At 45.6% G+C, this 25,934-nt stretch overlaps 2 protein-coding genes across 8 annotated transcripts in view; one reads left to right on the top strand and one right to left on the bottom strand.

The window, feature by feature from the left end:
- Positions 1-9,576, bottom strand: part of DBF4 (DBF4-CDC7 kinase regulatory subunit) — a 157,747-nt gene extending 148,171 nt beyond the window's left edge. For 2 of the 3 annotated variants that reach the window (XM_085631322.1, XM_085631318.1), the window contains exon 1: positions 7,844-7,982. In XM_085631322.1, coding sequence (XP_085487448.1) covers positions 7,844-7,910 — 67 coding nt within the window. In that variant the 5' untranslated portion in view covers positions 7,911-7,982. Of the gene's footprint in view, positions 1-7,843; positions 7,983-9,429 lie in introns of those variants that run through there. The other variant, XM_085631321.1, reaches the window with a different exon arrangement.
- Positions 8,783-25,934, top strand: part of SLC25A40 (solute carrier family 25 member 40) — a 366,440-nt gene continuing 349,288 nt past the window's right edge. The window contains exon 1 of one of the 5 annotated variants that reach the window (XM_085631323.1): positions 8,783-9,022. The gene's annotated coding sequence lies outside the window, so the exon portion shown is untranslated. Of the gene's footprint in view, positions 9,072-9,792; positions 9,946-25,934 lie in introns of those variants that run through there. The other 4 variants (XM_085631327.1, XM_085631325.1, XM_085631324.1 and 1 more) reach the window with 4 other exon arrangements.

Below are 25,934 nucleotides of genomic sequence, written 5' to 3'. Positions count from 1 at the left end.
GAGGCTCTGGGGGTTGCGGCGATACACCAGAAGACGCAAGTTCTACCAATGGGGCCCAACTAATCACTGTGAATACTGATATGGGTGTCACCAACACCCTCCCCATCTTCAACTTATCACAATATGACCTATCTACCTACAAGATCAGCCTCCTCAGCAAGTGTCTATCCTTTGTACCTACCGACAAGAGTAACTTCTTTGAAATACAGAAGAATCTGCTCCAATTCTTCAGGAGGATACATCTCAAACAATTCTTCTCTGAAAGACCACCACAAGAACAAAGAAACCGCTCACCATTTCAATTACCCTATTACCCTTCACCTTTAATCCACCTTCGGTATTGATGCCCACTGAGATTTTAACGTTCGAGAGAAGGTTTTTACAAGAGATGAAGAACATCCAATGACACCACAAATTTGTGCCCTGCAATCTCTCACTAGCAGAAAAACAGGCACTCAACACCCTCAAAACCAATAAAGACCTATTCATCAAGCAAGCCGATAAAGGCGGAGGTATTGTCATTATTTATTTTATAGTTTTATAGAGCGCGAGCCAGACCCGTGAGGGTATCAGAGCGCTTTGCAGAATTGAGGGTGGTACACAAAGCGTTAGGAAGGGAGGGACCAATTCAGTAAAATAGGTGGATACCTTATACAAGAAAGAGGCACACAGTCTAAGGTCCCGGCTACATATGGGATAAAAATTAAAACAGGTAGATACATTATAAAAGAAGGCACGCAGTCTCAACTCTTGGGTGGGATGCCCAGGAGTGCAGGAATAGATATCATCCTTAGAAGCCGTGGATAATGCTGAGGTGAAAGGTGGAACATGTCCCTGAGGTGAATGTAATGTAATCGTTAGGCAAGGTATTTGCCATTAAGAAGGTTTTGGTCTCCTTTTTAAAGTGTGCCAAGGACGGAAGTCTTCTGATGGCGGGTGTGAGAGAGTTCCAAATTCTTGGAGCGGCCCCAGAGAAGGCCTGAATGTAGGTTTCTTTCTTCCGGAAGCGTGCTGGTTGAAGCAAAAGGTCTTTGGAAGATCGGAAGTTTCTGGCTCCTCCGTATATCATGAGATTTGGGGCAAGAAATGCAGGGGAATTGGAGTAAAGAGCTTTGTGAGTAATGCAGACCAGTTTAAATTGGATTCTGGCCTCTAGGGGAAACCAGTTCATAACTTTGAGGTGGGGAGAGATGTAGTCGAATTTCTTTGAGCCAGTTAGGAGTCTGACGGTGGAGTTGAGGCAGACTTTCAATGGGGCCAGAGAGTTCTTGGATAGCCCTGCGAGAGTAGAACATCCATATTCTAGTCTGGAAGCGAATAGTGCGTGGATTGCCGTTTTAAGGTCAGAAGCATCGAGGAAGGGTTTTAGGTTTCTTAGGTAACTCAGGTGGAATCTGGCCGTTTTGGCCATCGAGTTTATATGGCTGCGCATGTTCAGGCTGCCGTCATGGGTTATTCCAAGGGATTTCCCAGTCAACAAAGGTAGGAGGGCAGTTTAGTGCTGTGATGGTCTTGATCCATTCCTGGATGTCTGGATTGGTTTGGTCATTCAAGACCAAAACAAATACGACATGGAAATCCTACGCCAACTACACAACCAAGACCATTACCGTCCCCTACCATCTGACCGTCTGCCAGGAATAAAAGCCAAGATACGATTAGTGACTGAACAGGCTAAATCTAATAACATCATAACAAATAAGGAAATTGCATATTTGAACAACAGACAACCCCGGACTCCGGTACTCTATGTCCTACCAAAAATGAACAAGAACCAACAAAACGCACATGGTTGACCTATCGTGTCCAGTTGCGGATCAATCCTGGAACCGATTGGAAAATATATTGATGGCATCATAAAAGAATTTGTACATCTTACGGACACATTTGTTTGTGACAGTATAGATCTAATCAACCTCATTGAGGATACTCCTTTTATCCCAGGCTCCCACCTTATGGTAGGAATGGATATTGAGTCATTGTACACCAATATACCCCACCGAGAAGGCTTGGTAGTAATAAGAGGAATTCTGGAAACAAGACATCCGAATCCCAACAGAGTTTGTGATGTCGCTCCTTGAAATGGCCTTAGAAAATAATAATTTTCTGTACAAAGACACTATCTCCAGATCAAAGGGGTTTCCATGGGTGCCTGTTTCACCCCAAACTTCGCCATTCTGTATGTCCATCACCTGGAAAGTACCATCATACTTTCTGACCTCAATCCATTTAGAAACAGTATAACCTTCTGGCGTCGTTACATAGACGACATTCTGCTTATCTGGTCAGGTAACAACACGACCCACAACCAATTTGTGGATTGGTTACACACCTGCCAAAAACATCTAAGATTCACTAGAGACCCCGAGGAAAATAACTTAACTTTTCTGGATTTATCACCATGAGTGGAAGACAATAAAATTGGGACAGCGTTATTATGAAAACCCACCAAGCGCAATACTTTACTGCTCTATTCCAGCTGCGGCCTAAGCGATGGTTTACCATTTGGGCACTTCTTACGGATCCGCCGCAATTGTAAGTGGCGTAAAGACTTCTTAAGGAAAGCAGCAGTCCTCACTGAAAAACTAATCGCACGTGGCTACCCGAACAAATTGGTCACCAAAGCATGAAAATGTGCATGGTATAATCACCGGGAGACCTTACTCACACCCAAGGAAAACAGGACCGACGCTTGCATCCCTTTAGTCTCTACATTCTCTCCGGCCAGCAATAAACTTTCAAAAATCATCAGGACTAATTGGAATACACTGGCACCCCTCAACATATTTAACGACCGTCCTCTGTTCTCATACCGTAGAGGTAAACACCTCTTCGACCATCTGGTGTATGCCATCACCTGGCCACAAAACACCAGGGATGAAACTGTTCGAGGTTTGTGGGATCTCCCACCACTTCTGGGACATTACGAATGCCAGAGATGCACTGCATGTTCCACTAAACTGAACACAAAATGTTTTGATCGTAATGGAGTAAAACATGATCTCAAATCCTTCAGCAATTGCAGGTCCAGGAATGTTATCTATTCAATCAGTTTTCCCTGCAACCTTCTGTACATAGGTCAGACGACCCAGATGGTAAAGGACGGCATCCATCAACACCGCAGTCGTATCAGGTGCGATGTACTGACTGTGCCCCTGGTCGCACATTTTAAGGAAAACAATCATGCTGAAACTGACTTCACCTGGATGGTGATCGACCAACCATCTATACCCATCAGAGGTGGTGATATCCAGAGACTCCTGAATAGAAGTAAGTGTCGCTGGATCACCTGCTGCAACACTATCGAACAAGGATTGAACACCACTCTCATACAATGATCCTCCCCACTAGTGGTTCTCCCACATTGTGTATGTTAATTCCATTATCCATCATCCTGACTATCCTGTATTTTCCAGCCCTATCTAACAGCATTAACAGATTGCTCTGTCTATTTTTGATGTGTTAGCCCTTTGACACTGGAATATAACCATGGCAGCCTGGCAGCACAGACACACTAATATCAACCATAACATGTATATAGTGGTATTTATATTGTACATGTATATGCATCATTGTTGACACCCTGTACACAAGCTTTGCTGTATATATAATTTATAGGACCAGTGACTTCATACCATATTATATATATATATATTGCAACACAACAAAACGGCTTCAGGAAATGCAACAATTGCAAAGCTTGTAAAATTGGGATCAACACGAAAACAATCAAAGATCCAGAAGGAAAAATCATCCACATTGACCAAAAAAATTACATGCACAACTAAGTTTGTAATATATGTGATCCAATGCAATTGTGGCATGATGTACATAGGCAGCACCGTCTGCATGCTAAAAAAGCGTATTTTAGAACACATTAGAGCAGTGAAAAACAAAGACCAAACATATATTAACATGCCAGGAAGGAAATTGGAGAAATATGTCATGGTTTGCCATCGACACAATAGAAAGCAATGAAAGGATGGGTGATCGACAAAGAAGACTGCGACAACTTGAATCCAAGTACATCATCAGATTACGAACAAAGAACCCGAGAGGGACGAATTTGGACGAAGAACTTTATGTTCATCTTTGACACATATCTATCAAGCACACGAACATATCTGGGCACATCATCAACTTTGAAATTAATTGAACTAACATACTGTATCCATTGAATAATATGGTTACATTAAGAGACTCAACCCCATAGATACTAACTGCTTATTGTCTTTGGGACTGTATACCTTGATCATGATTTTGGCATGTACGCTTTCATCTTATAAGTTTTGATCCTCTTTTTTTCTTTAACACAAACTCGTTGTACCTTTGTACCATAGAATTGAATGGTTATTAATCTCAAGTCTGGTCACTAACACCAGCAAATCACCAACCTTCCCCCCCCCCCCCCCCGAGTTTGGTCACTAATACCAGCTAAATTGCCAATGTTGTTGACATTAGACCGTCATTGTTGTAAACGAATTTAAAACAAGTAATTTGTTTTTTACTGTCACAAGGTGTTCTGTTTAGCAGTAACAAGAACTACAAATCCCAGAATTCCATGGGTTTCTTTCGACTTTTGTGTACACAGGAAATGATATACAACAGTTGCAGGAAGTAATGCCACCTACCGTGAGCAAGGCCGAAAAGCGTTGGTGTGACAGACTAGGGCTCTGTTAATTGAATAAATATATACAAGGTTCCAGAGTGCGGGCGTCCTTTGTTTGAATATTGACTTTTGGCCATTGGCTTGGCCCAACACCCGCAGTTGAGCGATCCGGATTAAGCCACATTGTTGAAAAAAGAAAAAAAAAAACTGGCGGTCGCCAGTAGATAGTTATAGTTAGGACCGTGTTTCCATAGGAAATCTGAAAATTCTATTTTGAATAACTTTGGCGCCGGTTGACAAATCCTCGCGAAATTTTCAAAACTAATGGGGCGCTCCGTTCAGCTCCTACCCTGAAAGTCTCGGGGTGATTCGTCAAGCGGGGGCCGAGAAAGAAGGGGGGTCCCAAAACGAGTTTTCCCCATGCATTTTCCCATAGGACCTTTTTTAGTCGAAGGTACAGCCCGAACGGCTGAACAGAATTACTTGAAATTTGGCAGAGAGGTAGTCCTCAGGTCAGGGAAGTGCCTTTTGCATGTATGGAGTCAATCTGTTCATTATTTCCTGAGAAAATTGCAGTTAAAAGCACATACATATCTATAGCCGCGCACCGTGCGCGCACCCCAACGTGCGCGAGCGTAATTCTGATTGGTGGTTACATGTCAGTCAACGTTCGAATCAGTCGAAATCAGGAAGTGTCGGCCGCCATTTTGTTTGTTGTGGGTGCAAGACTGAAAAATAGAGGTGGCGAGCGTGAAATGGGGGCAGGGTAGAGAGTTCCTGACCCCCTAGCCTTTGTCAGGGGGTCCCTAAAGGACCCCGAAGGGCGAAAAAACATTTTATTTTTTGCAAAAAAATCGCGGGGTGCGCGCACCGTAAAAATCTTACAACAACAAAAAAAAATACGTAACTTAGCATTTAAAAAAACGGACAAATTCACTGAAAAAACCATAGGTTTCACACATGTTATAGTTAGGTGGACATTTCACTCGTAAAAAGCCAATGAAATTCCACCGTTATAGTTAGTTCAGATAGCTATAACTCGCGCAACCGCCACTCTATCAAGGATGATGTCATGAGTGATGCCACTGACCAGGTCATGAGTGATGTAATATGTGACGTCATGAGCACTGGATTGTGGGCGCGCAAGTTATAGTTATCTGAACTAACTATAACGGTGGAATTTCATCGGTTTTTTACGAGTGAAATGTCCACCTAACTATAACATGTGTGAAACCTATGGTTTTTTAAGTGAATATATATATATATACATATATATACATATATATATATACACACACACACACATGCCAATATATACTCAAAATGTAATTAACGCATTACCAACAATGCCACTCTCCGATTTCAATTATACACGTGTCGTAAATGTATTCCAATGCTTTGTAATCTAAGGAAAGGACCAATTTTTATACATAATCTTCCTTGAAGAAATTATGGCACTTGTTTACCTACTCAGGGCTCGAAAAATCATAAAAAATGCACTAGACCTGCAGTTCTAGTAACCTACAAAATCTCCTTGACCCAACTGAAATGCACTTGACCTCTAATCTGAAAACTGAGCAAATGTGACAAGTTAACAAGATTTAAAAGCATTTTTATTGCTCATTTACTTTGTGAGCAATAAAGATGCCTTTAAATCTTACTATCTTGTCACATTTCCCCTGTTTTCAGAGGCAGAGGTCAAGCGTCAGTTTGTATTCCTACTCGCCAGTAAGGGCGAGTAGGACCTAAAAATAGCTCGTCCTGAATTAATCTGACTCGCAAATGCGAGCGGTCGAGTAAATTTTTCGAGCCCTGCTACTTATCCTTGTGGAATCGTATCCCAACACAGTCTTCCTTTTTCTATTACCCATTCTTTACTCTAAGAAAACGCGCGCTCTAGTTGCAACCGATTTTTTGCACACGTGACATACCGCGCGTCCAAATCCTCCTCCGCTCAGAGCCCCATGCACTTGTGCCTGACTGATGCCGGCGCGTGCGATTTGTTCCACCCTCTAAAGATACCTTTGAATAAGTAAACCCTTGTAGTTATGGATCATACGCCAATCTGCATCCACTGTCACCACACGCTACCTCCTTGCGCGGCCCTTCATTACCAGCCGCCCGCTCCCACCGGTTCTCGGACTTACACCAGTGTGTGCCCGCCATCGCGGGCTCTTTACTGCATCGCCCCCTTGTCCTGCGTGTCAATACCCTTTACCAACACTTTGCGAACCCCCATTCCATTCCTGCCAACTTGGTGCTTTGCCGCCACAGCCCCGAGACACCGCTGATTTACACCGGCTTCCTCCGGTTTTCGGACTTTTGACCAGCGTGCACCCACCACCCTGGACCCTTCACAGCAACGCTCCTTTGGCCTGCTCTTTAGCGTCCCCTTCACCTTGACAATGCAGACACCTGTTGCAGCCCTGCCAATCTGATGCATCGCCGCAACCTGTCTGGTCCTGGCAAGTGGGTGCGCTTGTTAGGTCGAAGCAGCAGTTAAAACTGCACACACAAACACTGCGGTGGGAGGTCTGAGATATGTTTATAGGGCTACTGATGTGGGTAGCACAATCAGTGCTGCAGGCCTACTAGTAGCATTTGATTGTCAGGACCTGGGCACTATGCCAATCATGGATAAACCAATCACCAATACAATTTAGGTAGACCGCATATGCACTGTAGCGCTGGTTAGCAGTGGTAAAGTGCCCAAAGTCCTAAAGCCAACAAAAACAGGTCATAAAAAAAATAGGAGGAAGAGGGCAAAATGTTTGGGGATAACCCTGAAAAAAGGGCCAGATGATAGTCTACAATGTTTTATATATGTCAGCTTTCTTTCGACTCAGTAGCCACAAACTGGATATCATTAATTTTTTACGAAACAGGAAGGTGATGTAGGGAGAGAAAAATCGTTAAAAAGACCCAAGAATACTTTGTACTTAACCAAAGTGGGTTTCTATTAGCCTCGGTCTTCTGGTCTCGGTATAAGGGTCACCACCCCCCTGCAGTCTCTCGGCTGTGTCTAATTTACCCGGTTTCCGCCTCAACCTCCGGTGGGGCTTCTGGTGGGTCCGAGGCGTCTTTCCCAAGCTGCCATGACATGGTCAGGCACACTAACCTGATCCAGGCACTCATGTGTATCCGAAGTGTCAGTATTTGTGGGATACCCCGCTTCAGTTAGGTTGGACTCCTCTCAGGAGCACCTACCACCCAGATCCAGGTTGCTTCACTCACCGCCTCTCCATGGGCCTCCCAGCTGCCATCTTAGGATCAGGCGCGCCTCCGCTCCTGACGAGGTCATCCCAACCCTATGCCGAAGCAGCACCCCTCCGCGATATGCTGCAAAGACCGCTATGAGGTTCTTTTATGCCTGCAACCCAGACGCTGCGGTCCCTCATTCGTCAGCGTGTACACAGCGCCGTCCACTTATGTAGGTCCCGCTGGAGGGGACTACCACAAAGGGACAAATAGTCCAGGGATTCGCCCCCCTTTCTGCAGGGGATTCTCTCACCGCAGCACCAATGCTCCTCTGCAACGGGTCCACGCAGGCTCCCGGCCTGTTAACGAGTGCGACGGGCACCATCAAGCGTATTTTGCCAGCTCCATCCGACCACATCCAGGCTTACTCGGTCCCCGGGGGCTGCATAAATCAGCTTAATTGGCTTCGGAGTTTGGATCGACTCAGTGTGCTGGTGAGAAGCTGGTTCTCATGGCTCCTTCACAGCAGTTTCCTTGCCGTGGCAGAGGAGCTGTTGTCGATTACGTCTGGCTGGCCACACCCCCCCCCCCCTCTCACGTTGTTTTGGACAGAATTTGCATTCTGAATGGCGCCGGGGGCCGAACCGCACACCATTGCCACTGTGCCACATTGTGATTTAAAAAGTTGAATGTGGCATGTAGCCTTGAGTTTCCGCCTGCCCCCTGGTGCTCCTAACGCTGTGAATCATTATCGCTGGGTAACTGCAGACAGCCTGCAAACGTTTACTTTTAATTTCTCTCAGCGCTGCGGGACATTTTGTTTTCTCTGTAAGCACTATCTCCGAGAGGCATTTCAGGAAGGCTCAACCAAATCCAGGCAGCCCTGCCTCCCCGCCTGCTGAGCTTGTGCGCCCCCGCCCAGGGCTGAGCTTCCACTCTAGCTGCCGCCACCGCCACCTCCAGCACTTTTCAGTGTTATTGTGGGAGAGTCATGTAAGGCCGACTGGACTTTGGGCGCAGTGGAGCCCCACGCTCACAGTGCGTGAGGGGGTGGGAACTTGCTCCGGAACCCCAGCCTCTTCTGTCCTTCCCTACTGGCGCGGATCAGCCACCCCACCCTCAGAACTCAGCTGCAGGGAACATGCAATCCCGCCAGTGATGACGTATCCGTGCCACCCACCCTGAGGGCACGCACAGCTGCCAGCATGTTTTAAGGTGCGAGGTACACTTTTTTTACGTTAACTGGTTTCTAACGCATAATCTTGTAAGTAGTTTGTTTTGTAAAATTCAAAGCAGAGTTTTGTTTAATAACTTCTTTACGACCTTCTTGATCCTCTTGTATAAACACATGGTATTTTTGATACGCTCTTAAACGTTATGGTGAAAGTAATAGGTCACCTAGTTATGCTTTCTCTCCTTATTTTGGTATCTGTATTTTATGTTAGTAATTAAAGCATTCATGTACCAGAATGCAGTGTGAAGGAAGCAGGGCTAAATGAGCGTCTGGCATCTAACACGAAAAGGCAGCGCGAAGCCCGCTTCCGCACCTCTCTCTCATTTCGGTGTTAATTTAAGTATTGTTTGTGTAGTGAGCACCTCTCCGCATGGTTTGGTTTACCCACCTGTTCCAGCAAACATGTTTCGCCAGTTAAAATAAACTGCATCCGAAGCAAGTGACCGCAGCCCTGAGAGTCGGAAGTCCTGTCTGGGCCTTGTACCCCCGTGGAGATCCCCCTCATGGCAGGTGTATTGCTTCAAACCAATTTTCACAGTGTAGGACAGACAGCTCCCCCACTACGGTGGTGAATGTACAGTTGCTACGAGCCGTCGGATAGTCATGCGCACATTCTAAGGTGCATAAGTGTAATGATAACAAAATATAGTGATCAAAGACCTCGCGCTGGTCGACTTGCGCATATCGTGGTGGTCAATGTGGGTTCTGCCGAACGTGTCCCTTTTCTGTTTCTCGCTCCGGTTTCCGCTGCTGTTGTTGGCGGGAAGGTGGCGTTGCCTTTGGCTCCGGAAGTCGTTGCCGTGTTCCAGGCTCCCCCGCCTTTACCCGTTCTGAGTTTGTTTCGTTTGGTGTGCAGTTAAGCGACGAAGAAAGGAGACCTGACTGCCGCCATGAGCTTCCTGTTGTGAGTGCTGCACCTCTCGCTATTGTTTTGAAGGGAAGCGACCCCCTTCCCACTCCAGCGCATATGTGCCCCTCACTCCTCGGGTGCATGGTCACCTGCACCAGTGCTGTGTTAGAAACTCAGTGTGTGAACACCTTGGTGTGCTGTTTTGTGGGCCCTATTATAGCTCTTTGTATGGCAACCTTGGACAACAGGGATGTAGGAGGGGGTGGGAGCCAAATTGTGGCATTTGGGGGCTTTGGGCATCTAGTGCCTACAGTGGCATTGAGGAATTACTTTTACCATTCCTGTTAGGTTCTTGGTTCTCTCTTATTTTGTCCTGTTTATGTCTTGAGGTGAATCATGATTTACGACAGTGTTATTTTTGGTGTTGGGCTGTAGTATTTCAACTATACTTACTGCCTTTTGTTCACGATGACTCGACTAAGGATCTTTATGTGGCATCGTTCTAGTGTTTTAAAGACTTGACGTTTGTAACGGATTCGTTCGTATATGTTATTGCTGTCTGTGACTAGTTTGAAACTATTGTTCCAGCAACGGATCCTGTCCTAAGAATGGTTCGCACAAAAAGCACATTTGTTTATTAACCTTTTCAGTCTGACAGCACTTTTAGCCATTTAATAAAACATGCTGAAACTAGGTCTCGGGAAATCCTCTGAGTGACAGTCGCAAATGCAACAACGTTTTATCGGTCCACCACATGACAAAGACACACACGTTACAGATCACTAAGAGGCCTGAAAATAATAACTAGCGCAGGACTAACCTATTGGGAATGCATCCAGTAATTCCTGGACTGAAATTACCTTCCACTTTCTCTGACTCCGGACGTATACAGTGAGGCAATTTTTTTGAAAAGTAAATATCCTCTTAGTGAAAGCAGTATAGAACTGTGCCTGGGGCAGTCCTTGGGACGACGCTGGCCTGCGGTGTCTTCATCTGTCACGGCTGGGTGGGCGACCAGGTGGACCTATTAGGCGTCAGATCAAAAGCTCAAATGAGTTCTCCAATTCAGACATAGTTAAATGTTGACATTTGCGAAGGTAAAGTATGGCTGGGGTTGTGAAAAATTGGAAGCCACCCTAACCTCTCTGGCCGACTGTCAGCACCACGACCCTAAAATGCCCCAAAAAACAACGCAATGAGTGGCGCTTTTTAAATAACGTACTTGCTAAGCAGGGAGGTAGCCTGTGTCGGCTGCCCTACAAATGAGGAAGGAACACAAGTAAGGCCCTTATTCTCTACAAAATGTCAGGGCCCTGGGCTCCCCGTTGCGTGCACAACTATCGCTGCTTTGCTGTAGTCATGAGTTTTCACGTTGGTTCCCTTTTTTTCTTCTTTCCGAAATGATTCTGAATAATCTTTTGTGACGGGGTGAGGGGGAGGCTTTGCATTTCGAAGCCACATACTTGACCTTAAAGCATCACTCTTCTACTGCAGCTTCTTTCCGCGGCGCAACTGGCGTGGAAGGACAAGTTGATCTGTCATTCTACTCAGCCTTTGCCTGCCTGTATTAGCTCGGTGTGTGTGAACCCCGAATGCAAAATCCCTCCCTTCGTCACAGATCCTAGATCACACTCAATCACTACATTCGCTGGTGGGGCCCATAACACCAACATTCATTCACTATTAATCTGTTCTCTAAGGAGGTGATTGTTCCATTCGCTGTAATGAGAGAAAATACCCTTCCCTATTCACTAAGGCCTAAACTCCACCTTTTTAGGTCGAGGGACCATCCGTTCTGCCGAAGGCAGAACCGGAAGTCCGGAGATTTAATGTTTCTTGGAGTGGCTTTTTAGCCCGCCTCTCTTTTTGGCTCTCCTCCATTGGCTGGCTTCCTAAACGGAGGCCAGCCATTGGAGGAGAGAGCCGTCCCTCAAAATAGGCTCAGTCTTTTTCAGATTCGGGGGCGTGTTCCGTGCTGTTCTTTCCACTTTTTAGCCACGCCCTTTTTCGAACAGCAGGAACACGCCCTCGAATCCGAAAAAGTTTGGAAGCTTCCATCCGCCATTTTTTTAGCAATCATGCGAAGGTCCGAGGGCGTTGCGGGCGGCGGAATCCTGTGCACAGCTCCCAGGTGCAGCCTGCTCCATGCCCGGCTGCCCTGTGCGCATCACAGACCGACAGCCTCCTCCCGAGGATCCCGGTGGCTGCGCTCCACCCTCAGCCTGGCCGCTGAGTATTTGGTATTACAAACACACCACAAGTAAGAGATAGCAAACGTGCACCAGGATGCCACGAGCATATAGATACTCTGACGGAGCAGATTACAGTATTTATTGTGTTGTGTCTTCTATGCTTTACTCGATATTGTAGGACAATGTCGCATGTATTCTCCGTCCGTGCAAAACTGGGCTTTTTTTTCTATCGGTGGTAATGGGCTGGGTCTCAGGCTGCTATTTGTTTTTATTTTTTCAACTAAAAACGAGAGCACCTGCTCCCCGCTTGAAACGGAGTATCGAACGCAATAACTAAAATGTCAGCTCGGCTTAGCGAAATGTCACGGCCGAAAAAAACAAGCAAGCACCGTCTTCAGAGGTCATTTGGAGCCGCAACGGTAACCGCTGTACAACAAGCGTCCTAGTTTTATTTTCCCTCACCGCTTGACTGCCCCGAGTGTGAACACTCCGGGTACAATTCCTCGAGTGACTGCCCCAAGTGTGAACACTCCAGGCACAAATCCTCGATTGAGCACCACCAGCGAGATTCATGGGCGCGCACGTAGTAGTAAACTTGGTGAAATGTTCAGGCTGTCGTACGGTACCTTTGCAAATGTAAATTAAAATAAGTAGTGTGAGTCCGTACATTTGTATAATAATGGGCTCGGTTTGATTAGCCGTGTAAATCTGTGTGTTGCTAGCACAGGGCGTTTGGCCAAATCTACCAGGCACCCGCCTGATTCTGAAGAGGAGCTCTTTTCGCCTCCCTCTGGACAGTGAGGAAGGAAGTCTGCAATGCCTGCTTGAGATGCGCTGAACTGCTGGCTTTAGCCCTTCCTTCTGTTCAGCAAGTTAAATATATAGCGTGTTGAGCGCTCTGTGTGCTGAACACGACCTGTTTAGCGCTTTTCGCTTTGCTGCTTACTATAGTTTTTTTGTAATCTGCCCCGTTTTGTATTTGTTTTAATTTGTTTTTTTCTTACCCCTGGTTTTAACTGGGAGCCCCTTACCTGCACTATAAAAGTTTGGTTTCCACCGCTGTTTGGCAGGCCATTCTCACGGATACGCTGGGGTCTTTTTGGCTGCCATACTGGGTGCGTACTGGCTGTAGATCGGGACGCCTGGCGGCGCCATCTTGGAGTCTCGACGTTCTAGTCGTCATAAGGACGCTAGACGCCTACATAAGGGGGTCATGCTGACGCGCAGCGGTATCGCGCAGCGGGTTCGCCGGATTGCCGCCAGAGTTTAGCCCGTCTGCGCTGAGGCCGTGCAGCAGGCAGTGCCGCTAAGAGATGATCGTCACTCAATGGGACAGGTAAAGTGTTCGTATACTCTGCAGGACATGCTTGCTCTAAAGCCTTCCTTATTGGCCTGCCATCACCGTTTTTCGCCCACTGGTCTTCTATGCTCTACTTCATGTCACATTTGTAAGGTGAGCTTGTTGCCCTCTGGTCCTAACAAGGATATTACCCACACTTCTTACGCTCTGCCCAATAGATTACCATTAGGAAATGGGTTCCTAATTAATGCCAGATCATTGATTAAAAACAATGTCGCATTCTACGACTGTGACTGCTAGGAATCCTACATGGGTGTTCGTAACAGAAACGTGGGCCTCGGATTCTTCGGGCCATGACTTACTGATGGCTAATCCTGAAGGCTATGCACTCCATAGATTTGATAGAACTAGATGTAGAGGAGGCGGGTTGGCAATTCTTCACAAAAATTCTTTTATCTGCGGTATCAAAGCCCTGTCCGAGCCTTCGGATTCTTTTGAAGCCCTGTATTTCTCCATTGCCTGTTCTCCAGCATTATCTTTTACAGGTATTCTTATATATAGACCCCCCGGACCTAGATCTAACTTTAGTGGCGAACTCTTTAGAATTTTAGAGCCATACTTTGGTAAGCCTTCTCTTACTATACTTGGGGACTTAAATTTTCATTTAGATGACATGGGATCTAAGGATACACTGTCTTTGCTAGACTCGCTGGACGCATGTGGCCTTGTCCAACTGGTTAGTAGCCCAACTCATCATGCCGGCCACATTTTAGATGGGATATTTTCCAATGACCCGAGATTGTCGGTTGGTCCCCCTATACGTCTGGCATGGTCTGACCATCTGGCAGTACCCTTAGAACTAGTATCCTCCCCTGGAAATGCGCCTGAGCGGAATGCCTGTAATAGACAACCCAAAAGGAGTTTTAGGAACATAACCAATGAATCCCTTTCTCCTTTTATAGGGGTTAGGTCGTATTCTTCCTTTGGGGAAGTGAGGGAAGCTGCACAAGAACTTGCTAATTCCATTACTAGAGCGGTAGATGTGCTAGCCCCCGCCTCTCTTCGGTATTCAGCAAGGCGTAATCCCTCTGCTCCTTGGTTTTCTGAGCCATTAAGGCTCCTGAGGCAGAGCTGTAGGAGACAGGAGAGAAGATGGCGAAAACTATGGGACCCCATCGAAGGGGAGGCGCACAAGCGCCTGTTGCGAGAATATAAGGCTAGGATAATAAAGGAAAAGCAGGAGTTCTTTTCTAATCTTACCTCTTCCCTTACTTCATCTAGGGAATTGTTTAAAATTGTGGACTCCCTCTGCTCTCTACAAATGCCTGATCCAGTGGTAGGGTCTCAGGAGCCTTGTAACAAAATCTCAGACTTCTTTTATAACAAAATTGAGGACATTTACCTTGCCTTGGAAACTCAGAGTATTACTCTGGGTTCCCAGGCCCTGGGAAAACTGGAAACCTGGACCAGAGATCCCTCTAAGATCCTCTCCTCTTTTCCGTTGCTTTCTCTTGAGGAGATGGATCTTCTGTTGAATAGAATAAAATCTGCCTCCCCTCTTGACCCCTGTCCTCTGAAAGTGCTGAAAGCATGTAGGGATACCTTATTACCCCCCTTGGTGGAGGTGATGAATGGTGCCTTAACACAGGGTGTCTTTCCGCTGGCCTGGAAAAAGGCGATAGTGAAGCCCCTGCTTAAAAAGTCTACTCTGGACCCTGAAATGCTCAAGAACTTTCTCCCTATATCGCTGCTCTCTGCTCCAGTGAAAATGCTGGAATCTCACCTGAATTTCCACCTGTCGGCCTTTCTAGATGCTTCTGGATACTTGGATGATTCCCAGCATGGATTCAGGAGGTGCCATAGCACCGAATCAGCACTTACTATGGTGGCGAATAACATTCGAATGAAGGTGGATCAGGGGCAGACCACTCTCTTGGTCCTTTTGGATCTTACGGCAGCATTCGATACCCTCTCTCCCTCGACTTTAACATCACGTCTGAGGGAGTTAGGAGTAACGGGTACAGCCTTGAGTCTCCTGTCCTCTTTTTTTAGATCAAAGAGAGCAGAGGATCAAGCTTGGTGAGTTTCTATCCCCGGCTAAAGCCTTGCAATGCGGGGTTCCACAGGGGTTGGCCTTGAGCCCGACCCTGTCTAACATCTATGTGGCCCCTCTGGCAAGGCTTGTGAAATCGCAGGGGATGGAAGTGGTGTCATATGCCGATGACACCCAAATTATGGTGTCCCTGGCCCACTCGGATAATACATCAGCGATCAACTTTAGGAACTGCATGCAAGCAGTCTCTGAATGGATGATTCAAAACTCCCTGAAGCTGAACGGTGACAAAACTGAAGTCCTGATTTTTGGCAACAATCAGGACTGTTGGTTTAATGAGTGGTGGCCCCCTTCGTTGGGATCTTGCCCTATTCCATTCCACTCCGCCAGGAATTTGGGCGTTATATTTGACACCTCACTGTCCATGACTCTCCAGGTGAACAGAACGATAGCTACCTGCTGGGGGGTTATTAAGATTCTTAGGAGAATCGTTCACTATCTCTCCCCCCAGTCACGTATGCAAACGGTGGTTGCGTTGGTTGGGTCAAGATTACTGCAATACCTTGTATGCAGACATTAATAGGGGCCTTATCTATCGCCTCCAGGTTGTACAAAATGCTGCAGCCAGATTTGTTCTGGCTGCACCTGCAGCCTCATCGGCCACCTTAGCCAGGAAAAGCCTGCATTGGCTCACTATTCAGTACAGGATTTCTTTTAAACTGCTAATCCTGGTGTTTGGAGCTTTAAGGGCTGGACCCTCTAGCGCTTTGGGTTCTCTCTTAACCTGCTATATCCCTAGCAGGTGCCTTCGTTCTTCAGAGATGAACCTTTTAGTAGTTCCCCGTTTCAAGAAAGTCAGATGGGGAAGTAGGGCTTTCTCCAATGTGGCTCCCCGGCTGTGGAATGCTCTCCCTTTAGAGATTAAGGCCCAACCGTCAATAACCCTCTTCAAAAAGCACTCAAAACCTGGTATTTTAGTAAAGCCTATCAATAAGCAATTTCTATTTTATTCATTATTTAATTAGTAATCTTTTTTTTTTTTTAGGCGCCTTGACGCCCATCGGGCTAAGTAGCGCGTAATAAATCTGATTTCATTTCATATAGGTGTGAGTGGCAGGAAAGAGGCCTCTTAGCCAGGCACTAATTTGTCAACCCCCCACCCCTCTTATGTTTTCTTCTAAGCAAAGAATTTAATTACAAGACCGGAGGCTGCCAAGTGCTACCAGGCCAGTCTAGAGCTACAGTGCATGTGCGTGCGCGCCGCTTTTGACGCGATTACTTTCGCGGCCGCTTTGACGTATGATCGCGATCACTTTCGCGGCTGCTTGTTTTACATGTTGTACAGAAAAGCATGTACAAAAAGAACATTTTTAAAACATTCTAATTTCTACACCCCCGAATTCCCTTGAAATAAAATGCTTTCTGTGGATTTAAAATGCTGCGATGAAGGTTGTTCGGTTTAAAAATAACAAACCTTAGCTTTGAAATGGATTGAACAAAGTTAGCACATAGAGACCTTCGTTGAGAGTTGGTTGCAAAGTCCCTAATTGTATGCAGTAGTTTTTAGCTTCTGGTTTCCAGTTTGCATCTATACAGGGGTATTTTTTATGGGCACTTTCCTCCGCATCCTCAATGAAGGCAATTCTGAAGGCAAAACAGTGTCACAGAGACACTTGCCAACCCTTATTTGCATTTTCATGCCACAAAATCTGTAACTGGTTGTAATAAGTAACCTAACGGCAGGCACAAATCATTTTACACTGGGCACTTTTTTGCACACAACGCTCCAGCGGCATTCGAATTGACGCAGTGAATTGGTGTTTTTTGTTATTGAAACTATAGGGCATGATTCACATACCGTTACCTGACTTTCATAAAGGGGTGATTTTATAGCAGTGGAAACATGTGCTGCCATATTGGAAGCACAAAAAAGCAACATACATAAGGGTCATGCTGATTTGTAAACCTGTTATAAGCAAACTTTATGTAGTTTTTTTAAGCTTCGTGAATTTTTCCAAGATGTTTTCCCATTATTTGTACCCACAGAAAAAGATTTACAAAACTTGGCAGTAGAAATTTTGTAACATTGGCAAATGCTGCAAGCAAATGTCTTCCGCACAATGTAGCTGATTGATCTGTCACTCTTTCCCTGGTGTCATTGTCATTAAATCTAAGGGATAGCACTTGGATTACATCACCTACATTTTGATCCAGAAGACAGATAATTTAGATTTAACCATCTATTTTGAAAACTTGAGGCATGCTCATGAACAATGATTACTAACGAACACACACCTCATTCTTCTAAAACTAGCAGAAGCTTGAGTAATCTGGGGCCGTACATTATCAAATCAAAAATGATACACAATTCAGCCAACTTTAATCTGGGTTACTCTGATGTTGTTCTCCAGCTATACATAGTGAAATGAGTAAGTCCAGAAATGAGTACCACAAAGGCTGCTGTTTTTAAATGTGTTGGCATACCCAATATGTCTTGCCTTTGGGACCTTATAAGTGTTTAACCATGCAACAGTTCATGTCGTTGCACCAAGGATATTATGCTGCAGAACTAAATACTTATAAGGCCACAAAAGCGAGACCTATTGGCTATGCCAATGCTTGTTTATTTAAAAATTCGTCCCATGATGGCAGAAATAGCCACGGCTTAGAAATTGGGCTCAGCCATTCGTGGCCGTTCTCGGATAGGCGGGGTGGGCAGAGAAGGAAAAGGACTGTCTTTTCCTTCTTGCCCAGAAAAACAAGAACAGTGTCTACTTCTACTCTGCTGCTGTCAACTGACCCTCTGTCTCTTTCTTCCTCTTATTCCCTCTCTGTCTCTCTCCTTCTCACTTGCTGAATGAAAACCGTGACGTCAAGAAATGGCTCTTACCTTCTCTTTCCTCTCCTTTTCTTTATCCGTTACCCGGCTTTTGCTGGAAATTTAGTCTTTTCCTGGCATTTTTATATTCTAAAGTGCAGCCTTCTGACAAAGAGAAAAAAAGGTTCAAAATACCGAAATCACTAACTGAAGCAAGAAAGAGTGCTCGCAATGTGACCAGATTGTTTTTATTAACACCTTTAGGCATTAGCGCCACTTTACAAAGTGCAACATTGAAGTGCTACTTTTGTTTTCTCGTCTATCTTTCAACAACATTGTTTTCCCCGGGTGGTGAAGTGCACCATTCCACCAATAGATGTCAGTCAAGATTCTGGGGTACCAAAGGGTTTAGTATCCATAGGCCTGATCAGCGCTATGTACAAAGAGCACTCTGAGGTGGTGACATCTTACAGTGTTGGAAAGTTAGACCTAGAGTGGCTAAAAACCTCAACACTGTCCCAGGTGAAACAACACTTGTCCTCACTCTCGGATGACATGGAACTCAGGGATTTTTTGTTAGGTCTCCAGAAGCCACGTCAGCAACGCTTCTTATATGCTATCTACAATGAGGTTGTAAAATCTCTCAACAGGAAGCTGCTGAGAGACTACGTGAATTTGATAGGGTTAACCTAGAAAAGGCTTTGGAGGTGGTCGACAATGGTATGCATATATTAGCATCCAGGATTTATTCATTGGGAAACATTGTGTCTTCTGCAAATAGATATAATGGAACAGGATTTGTCTATATTACAACATGGACAATCACAATTGCGATCCATTTTATTATTAAGCTGGACGCTATACTCATTGCGCTCTGGTCACATGCCCTGGCGGTATATCAACAGTACGACTCTGTTTTCTGAATATAATCTAACCGAAATACAGACAACATGGCACGAAGAGATGTAAAGTATACAATGCTGGACATTGAAAAATTGGACCAATTACCTTTTACCATGGCTGAGTCACCTTACACACAATTGGTTAAGCCATGGCCATATTACACTGCCAGTCATGACATTCCAATTTCAATACTGTCTACAGTATCATCAGGTAGGAAGGTATGATGCGTTGAGAGAGGGATACATACATGAGTCTTGGGATTTGCAGTACAGATTTAGATGCAAGAAAGGGGACAATGAAGTTTCTCAGCAGTTCACACTGTGAGAATTCTTTAAGCAGGTCTCTAATTTGTCAGGATATTTTGCTTCACAGAGCCTGTAATGCTATGGTTGCGAACCTATCATGTCACTTGAAAGGATCCCCTGCTGTTGTGATTCATCAAGTGTTCAAACTGCTCTCGAACGGGAGGTATTTGATGTTGACTGATCAAGGTTGTTGTGGAATGGTACCAGGCATTGCATATCTGGTCACAGTAAGTTCCAGGCTTACTTGTATGCTAGTATTGTTTCCACCGTCCCACACATTTAAGAAGGCAACGCTATTGCCTTCATTGGATGTTTCCTTTATATGGTTTGATTCTCTGAGCAGACTGAAAGCCATGCTTTTACAGAAGGATGTGGCCTTAACCTCAGCCTGAGAGACTTTTGCTATCCAGGTTGCAAGGTCTTCGGCTGAGATATAGGCACTAGACTGAACAAACTTCCTGCTCCGTTTTTGAGAAATGGTACATCGTATCTTTAACATGTCTGATATGAAGGGGATCGTGCACCTATTTAAGAGCATGGGTTCTGGACTATTGAGCACCTTTCAGACAATCTTCGGAGTTGTCCCAGCATCCATACACTCCGTATTGGGAAGCATTTTTGGAAAGCTTCCGCTGGTCCTTCTACTTGTAGTGGGTATCCTGGTTTTATTTTTCCTGCTAAGCAATGGACGGCCCAGTTCCACCAGAGATGGAAAAAGCACTCCTTCTGTGACGTTGCCGTGAACGCATGGTACTCCATCTGGGGCGCACCTAGGCTTCGGGAGCTAATGAGCATTGGTTCCTATCGTTCAGATCAGTCTGGGTTGACTGTATCTTGCCTGTGTTTGGCAGCCTATTCTGCTGATACAAATGTATGTTGGACATATGTCTAACACTTCCATCCGTTGCGCCACCGGACGTTGATGTACTACTTGACCCCTTAATGGCCCACATGTTACAGTGTCTTCAGCATATTCTCATGTTGATGACAGTATTCTTAAAGCATCCACAGGATGGTTCAGCTCCTGTCGGAACAGACACCAGCTCTACTACAAGAACACGTTCTGAGTGTTTCCTCAGCGGCTGCTGCAGGAACTGAAGATGCTCCATTGACTAGATACAAGAGGTGTTACAGGGACCGTTATCTGCGACTGCAAGCGACAGTGATGTTGTGTCTCCCACGTAGGGCACATAAACATTTGGCTCTCCACTTGCTGGGAACGATATGTCCTTTTTCCAAAACGAGACCAATTGGAATTCGAAAACATTGTTTTGTTTAATTTTTCTCTCCGGCTATCACTGAACACCATGGCTTTCGATGTGCTCAGTTGGTCTAGCAGTATACTGACTATTTTGGAGGACTTAGAGCTATTTCAACTTCTAACATCATTTTTACATATTCCATGTTTTTAGATGTTTTAATACTGTTTTTTAGGTCGAGCCTAGAGCAGCGCATGCGCTGCTTGCTCGACTTTAGTAAGGGGCTTTTCAAAGTGCTACTTGCCGGCCGCCAGCTTGCGGTTTCGTGCACAAGCACGCGCGCCTCGCTCCGCCTCTCCAATCATTGCTGCGCGCGCATCCCTCGCGTGCTTAGCATGTCAATCGCGATCACTTTTGTTTTCATCGCGATGACGTGCTAAGCAGGCGAGGGATGCGCAGGCAGCAATGTCTCCTGAAAAGTACCGTCCCTCGTATCACTTTCTGAACTCAGGGATTCTTCTGGGGGTGCTGCTACACCCCCGCACCCATGCTTCCAACGCCATGGGTCTTGGCCTCCTGTCAGGTTCTTGACTCGGTTTCAGAGGGCTGTGTGCTCGCCATAACTCGACCTCAGATACCCACGCATGCTTGCTACCACGAGTTACAGTTGTCTGGTTACAGAGCCAGGCTTGCGGAGTACAGTTGCTTTCATGTCCTGAAGGTTTCGTAGAAAGGGAGAACACTATTTAAGGATGCGCGCGCGACGCTTGCGAGAAGCAACACCCGAGCACAGCGTAGCTTCACCTGATAAAACGTTTGTGAGAAGAAGCAACAGTGCCGTGTTGGCCTCCTTATTGATTGTGTACAGTTTCCCCCCCAAAAATAGAAGAACAATACAGAAGCTAACTTTAACCCTCTCGCAGCCTTAAAAAATTTGGTCTGGCTTCTCCCATCCGATCAAGTTTTCAAATCAGGAAATATCTAGGCAGCCATAGACCAACATTTGTTGAGCTTGCGGCGCATCCCACCTCATGGCCTTCTCTCGCACATCATTGCTTTCGCTTCCCTGTCCATTCTCTCCCCCACCACACACTGCCAGAACTCCCATTCCCATAGCAACGTGCACGGAGCTGCCGCGAGTCTCTTATTCAGCCAATGCAAGTTAGGCAATGTAAGCGTCTGTTGGTTTTGTCTGTGCCATAAATAAATGACAGCCTCCAAATGGCTAATGCTTAGTGCATGCTTCACCTTTTCTCAAGCAGCGGCTGACGCGGCGGACACAGCAGGGTGCACGCTTTGCTCGCACTGCCATTGACCCCTGCTTAGGAACTCACTGGAGCTCACACTTGCATTTACTTGTGCCGATTGAGCGGAGGGTCGGCCGGCAGTATACACTTCCGGTCCCCGGAAGTGAGAGGTTAGCACTCCAGCCTTTCTCCGGTTACTCCTACTTAAACCGGGAAGGAGCGCGGACGCGCGCAGCGGTGCGCCAAAGGCAAGCCCATTCTGCGCCCGTCCACGCCAGACCGCCGCCACACGCCAAGACCTCTGTCTTTCCTCAGGAATTTTTGCTTCCCCCGTGAAGCCGGACTTCCCTCTGAATCACCCTGCCGCTAACTTCCAACATGACGATCCTAAAGTACTCGAAGAAAGAGCTTCTAGAACTAAACACCTCTACCTCATTTAACTTAGATGACCATTCAGCGCGTATCAGTATAGTTTCCAGACCCTCCCATACAGTAGGACCTGAAGAGGCTGCCCTCCCACGCTCTTCCGATGGAGCTACCCCTCGGCAACTTAGTGCCATCTATTTGAATGCTCGCTCTATTCCTAAGCACTCTACTGAGCTATGGAACCTTCTGGATCAAGAGGCTCCAGATATCTGCTTGGTCACAGAGACCTGGCTCCACGAATATGCCTTGCCAGACATACATGTCCTCTTTCCCCCCCCCTACCCCCCCAATATAAAATAATGAGAGCAGACAGGACTCAGACAAAAGGAGGGGGTCTGTTAATTGCTACCACAAATGATCTTGATGTAACTTTCTTGGAAGTTCATGTTGAAAACCATCTGGAAATATGTATTTTCAAGATCAAGGGCTGTCATAATGGATCCTGGAGGGGAGCTTTAGTGTACCGTCCCCCCGGACCCAAAAGTGACTTCTCTGAAAAACTACTGGAACTTCTTGCTCCTCGCGTTCTGGCATCAGACAATTTTCTCCTGATTGGGGACTTCAACTGTCATGTTGCTACACTGCATAACTCAAATGCAGAAAAACTGATCTCCAACATGAGCACCCTAGGCCTCCTTCAATTGATGCATGAACCAACACACACGGCAGGCCACACTTTGGACCTTCTTTTCACCAATCGGCCTGAGACAACTATACTACCCCTTACTCCATTACTATGGACCGACCACTATCTCTTAAAATTTTTAATTCCTAAAATGTTAGTAAAAAAAAACCTGGAATTTGATCTCACCCTACGAAGACCCTGGCATAAAGTAACCCTGCCCCTCTTCATAGAACATTTTTCCTGTGACCCAACTAACCCTAACCTAGATGTAAATCGGACACTGCACACCTTGGAGGATGCAGTTTTAACTGTACTGGATACAATTGCCCCCCTGACACTGACAAAGACCAAAATAAGAACTGCTCCATGGTACACTGACCAGCTCAGAGTCACAAAGACCACTTGTCGGGTAGCGGAACGCAAATGGCGTAAGAGTAAAAGTTCGGAGGATCGTGCCATTTATAAAGAAGCTCACCATGACTATATGACAAAAATCAAAACGGCAAAAAAATTGTTCTTAACTGAAAGGATAAATAAGGCAGGAAACTCAACCAAGGAGCTTTATAAGGTCATGAAGGAATTTACAACCCCTAGAAACCTGCCGTCCACACCCGTTTCTCAACACTGGGTGGATTCCCTTTCAAATTATTTTGAAGAAAAGATTCTCTCACCATTCACCGATCCTTGACTCCGCATGATAATAATTCGGATTCAGTCAATGAGTCAGAAGCCCCCGGTGCCCCTCCCCGCTCCCTTGATGAATTTACTAATATTGACTCTAAACTAGTTCTCACAGCCCTTCAAAAGATAAAATCTGGTTCCCCGTTGACCTAATTTCCCCAAAGCTACTTACGATTGCCCCTGCACTGCTAAAAAACATTACAGATCTTTTTAATAAATCACTTTCAGAAGCCGTTTTCCCCTCTAATTGGAAGACTGCCCGTGTGAAGCCTATTTTGAAAAAGTCTACGGCTGACCCTAAACTTCTTCCCAACTACCGTCCTATTTCCCTACTCCCCTATCTGGGAAAAGTACTAGAATCCATTATTAATCAGAAACTTGTTTTTCATCCGGAGAGCCACAATTTACTGGACCCTTCACAGTCAGAGTTCAGAGCCGCTCACAGCACTGAGACGGCTCTGGTCGAGGTCACAGATAACATCAGACGGGCTCTGGACAGACACCAATCGGTTATTCTTGTCCTTCTCGACTTGTCAGCTGCATTTGACACCATCTCCCACAGCATCCTAGAACACCGGCTGTGGGAGACTGGTGTCAGTTGTAGGGCTCTGCAGTGGTTTAGGAGTTACCTTTCGGACCGTAAAACCATTGTTCAGTCAGGACTTAACATCTCCTCCGCAAAACCTGTCACGATGGGTGTACCACAGGTTTCTATCTTGAATCCTACCCTTTTTAATCTGTATATGATGACTCCCTGGCCCCAGTGATTAGGGCCTATGGATTTGATGTTATATCGTATGCAGATGACACTCAGATCATAGTCACACTGGGCCCCGATCCAAAGGAAACTATGGTACGTTTTAAAAACTGCATGTCCCACGTCAACAGGTGGATGAAAAGTAATTACCTTCAACTGAAACTGAAATCATGCTTTTTGGGAAAGCGCCTGAATTCTGGTCGCCAGATTGATGGCCCCTCGACCTTGGCACCTGTCCTGTTCCCAAAGAGGTGGTCTAGAATCTGGGCTTTCACTTGGACAACCAATTGTCCATGCGGGCCCAGGTCAACCACATTACTAGTACATGTTTCGGAATAATGCGCTCGTTGCGGAATGTTTTTTAATGGATCCCCCTAGAAGCCAGAAAACCTCTGATTCAGGGTCTTGTCACTAATCGAATGGACTACGGCGATGCACTTTTGCAGTCCATTAATGAATTTGTACATTTGCATCTTTGGTAAAAACATCTAATATGAACAACTCACTATTTTACATATATCTGCAGCTATAACGTTCCCTGGAAGCACACCAGGGAGATCTAATGTCCTTTTCAGAGGACGACCCTGTAGAAGGCCAACCTACATTATCCGTCATTGAGGGGAAAGGTATTTAAGGTATCCATTTTATATCGTACATTGTTAAACAATACATCCCGCCCCTTGAGATGGATGGGTGCAGTACGTTGGGCCCTTAGATGCGGATTGGGTGGACCCACAAATGGCTCCTATAGTAATGGCTGTGTCTGTAATATTATGGCCTATTCAGCTGACATATTTTTTATACAGCAATATTGGGGGTCTATTTACCGCAGGTTGTCCTGATTTGTGGGCTAGAAAAATGATTCAGGGGCTCATTTTAATAGTAATTTAAAATACAACATTAATGGTCAAGTCGGATTTTATATTACTATTTTGACAATTTCTCTTTTAGAAAGTTTTAATTTTCTTGCCTGAGCCAAATTTGCCTTTATGCCAGTATTCACTGTCTCCCAGAAGCTGAATGGCTCCTTAATTGAGTGGGGAGTGGCTCCTGGAGATGAGACAAAGTGAGAGGGATTGACCTTCCCCTTACAAGTTGGCCATCTGTGCAGTGCTCTGGAACTTAATTAACTTCAAGGATGCCTACCATGTCACAGGCACATGTAGCTCACACTGGGGTGAAAAATGTGTTGACTGATGTTAATATTTAAAGAATGTGAAGAACTTTTCTGTGTTAGGCCAATATTGACTACTATATCTGCAGGATGAGTGGTTGTCACACTGTTATTGACTATCTGAACTACGTATTCACAAATAAACATGTGCTTGAAGAAATTTGCAAGTTTGTGTACTACCTACAATGCTAAATCATAGGTGTTCACCACCAGTATCATGTTCACTTTATCTCTTTGGTTGAACCTGCATTCAGACGTCACATCCTAGCATCATTGGTGTTACAGTGTTTGACAGTCATAACATTTTTTCCTTTTGATATTAGATGCAAAACATCTTTTGGAATTGTTTTCACTTTCTGCAGT

The sequence above is a fragment of the Triturus cristatus genome, chromosome 10, assembly GCF_964204655.1.
Source record: "Triturus cristatus chromosome 10, aTriCri1.1, whole genome shotgun sequence".
Classification (NCBI taxonomy): domain Eukaryota; kingdom Metazoa; phylum Chordata; class Amphibia; order Caudata; family Salamandridae; genus Triturus; species Triturus cristatus.
The sequence above is the reverse complement of the archived record's forward strand: the minus strand, read 5'-3'. Positions and strand labels throughout refer to the sequence as shown.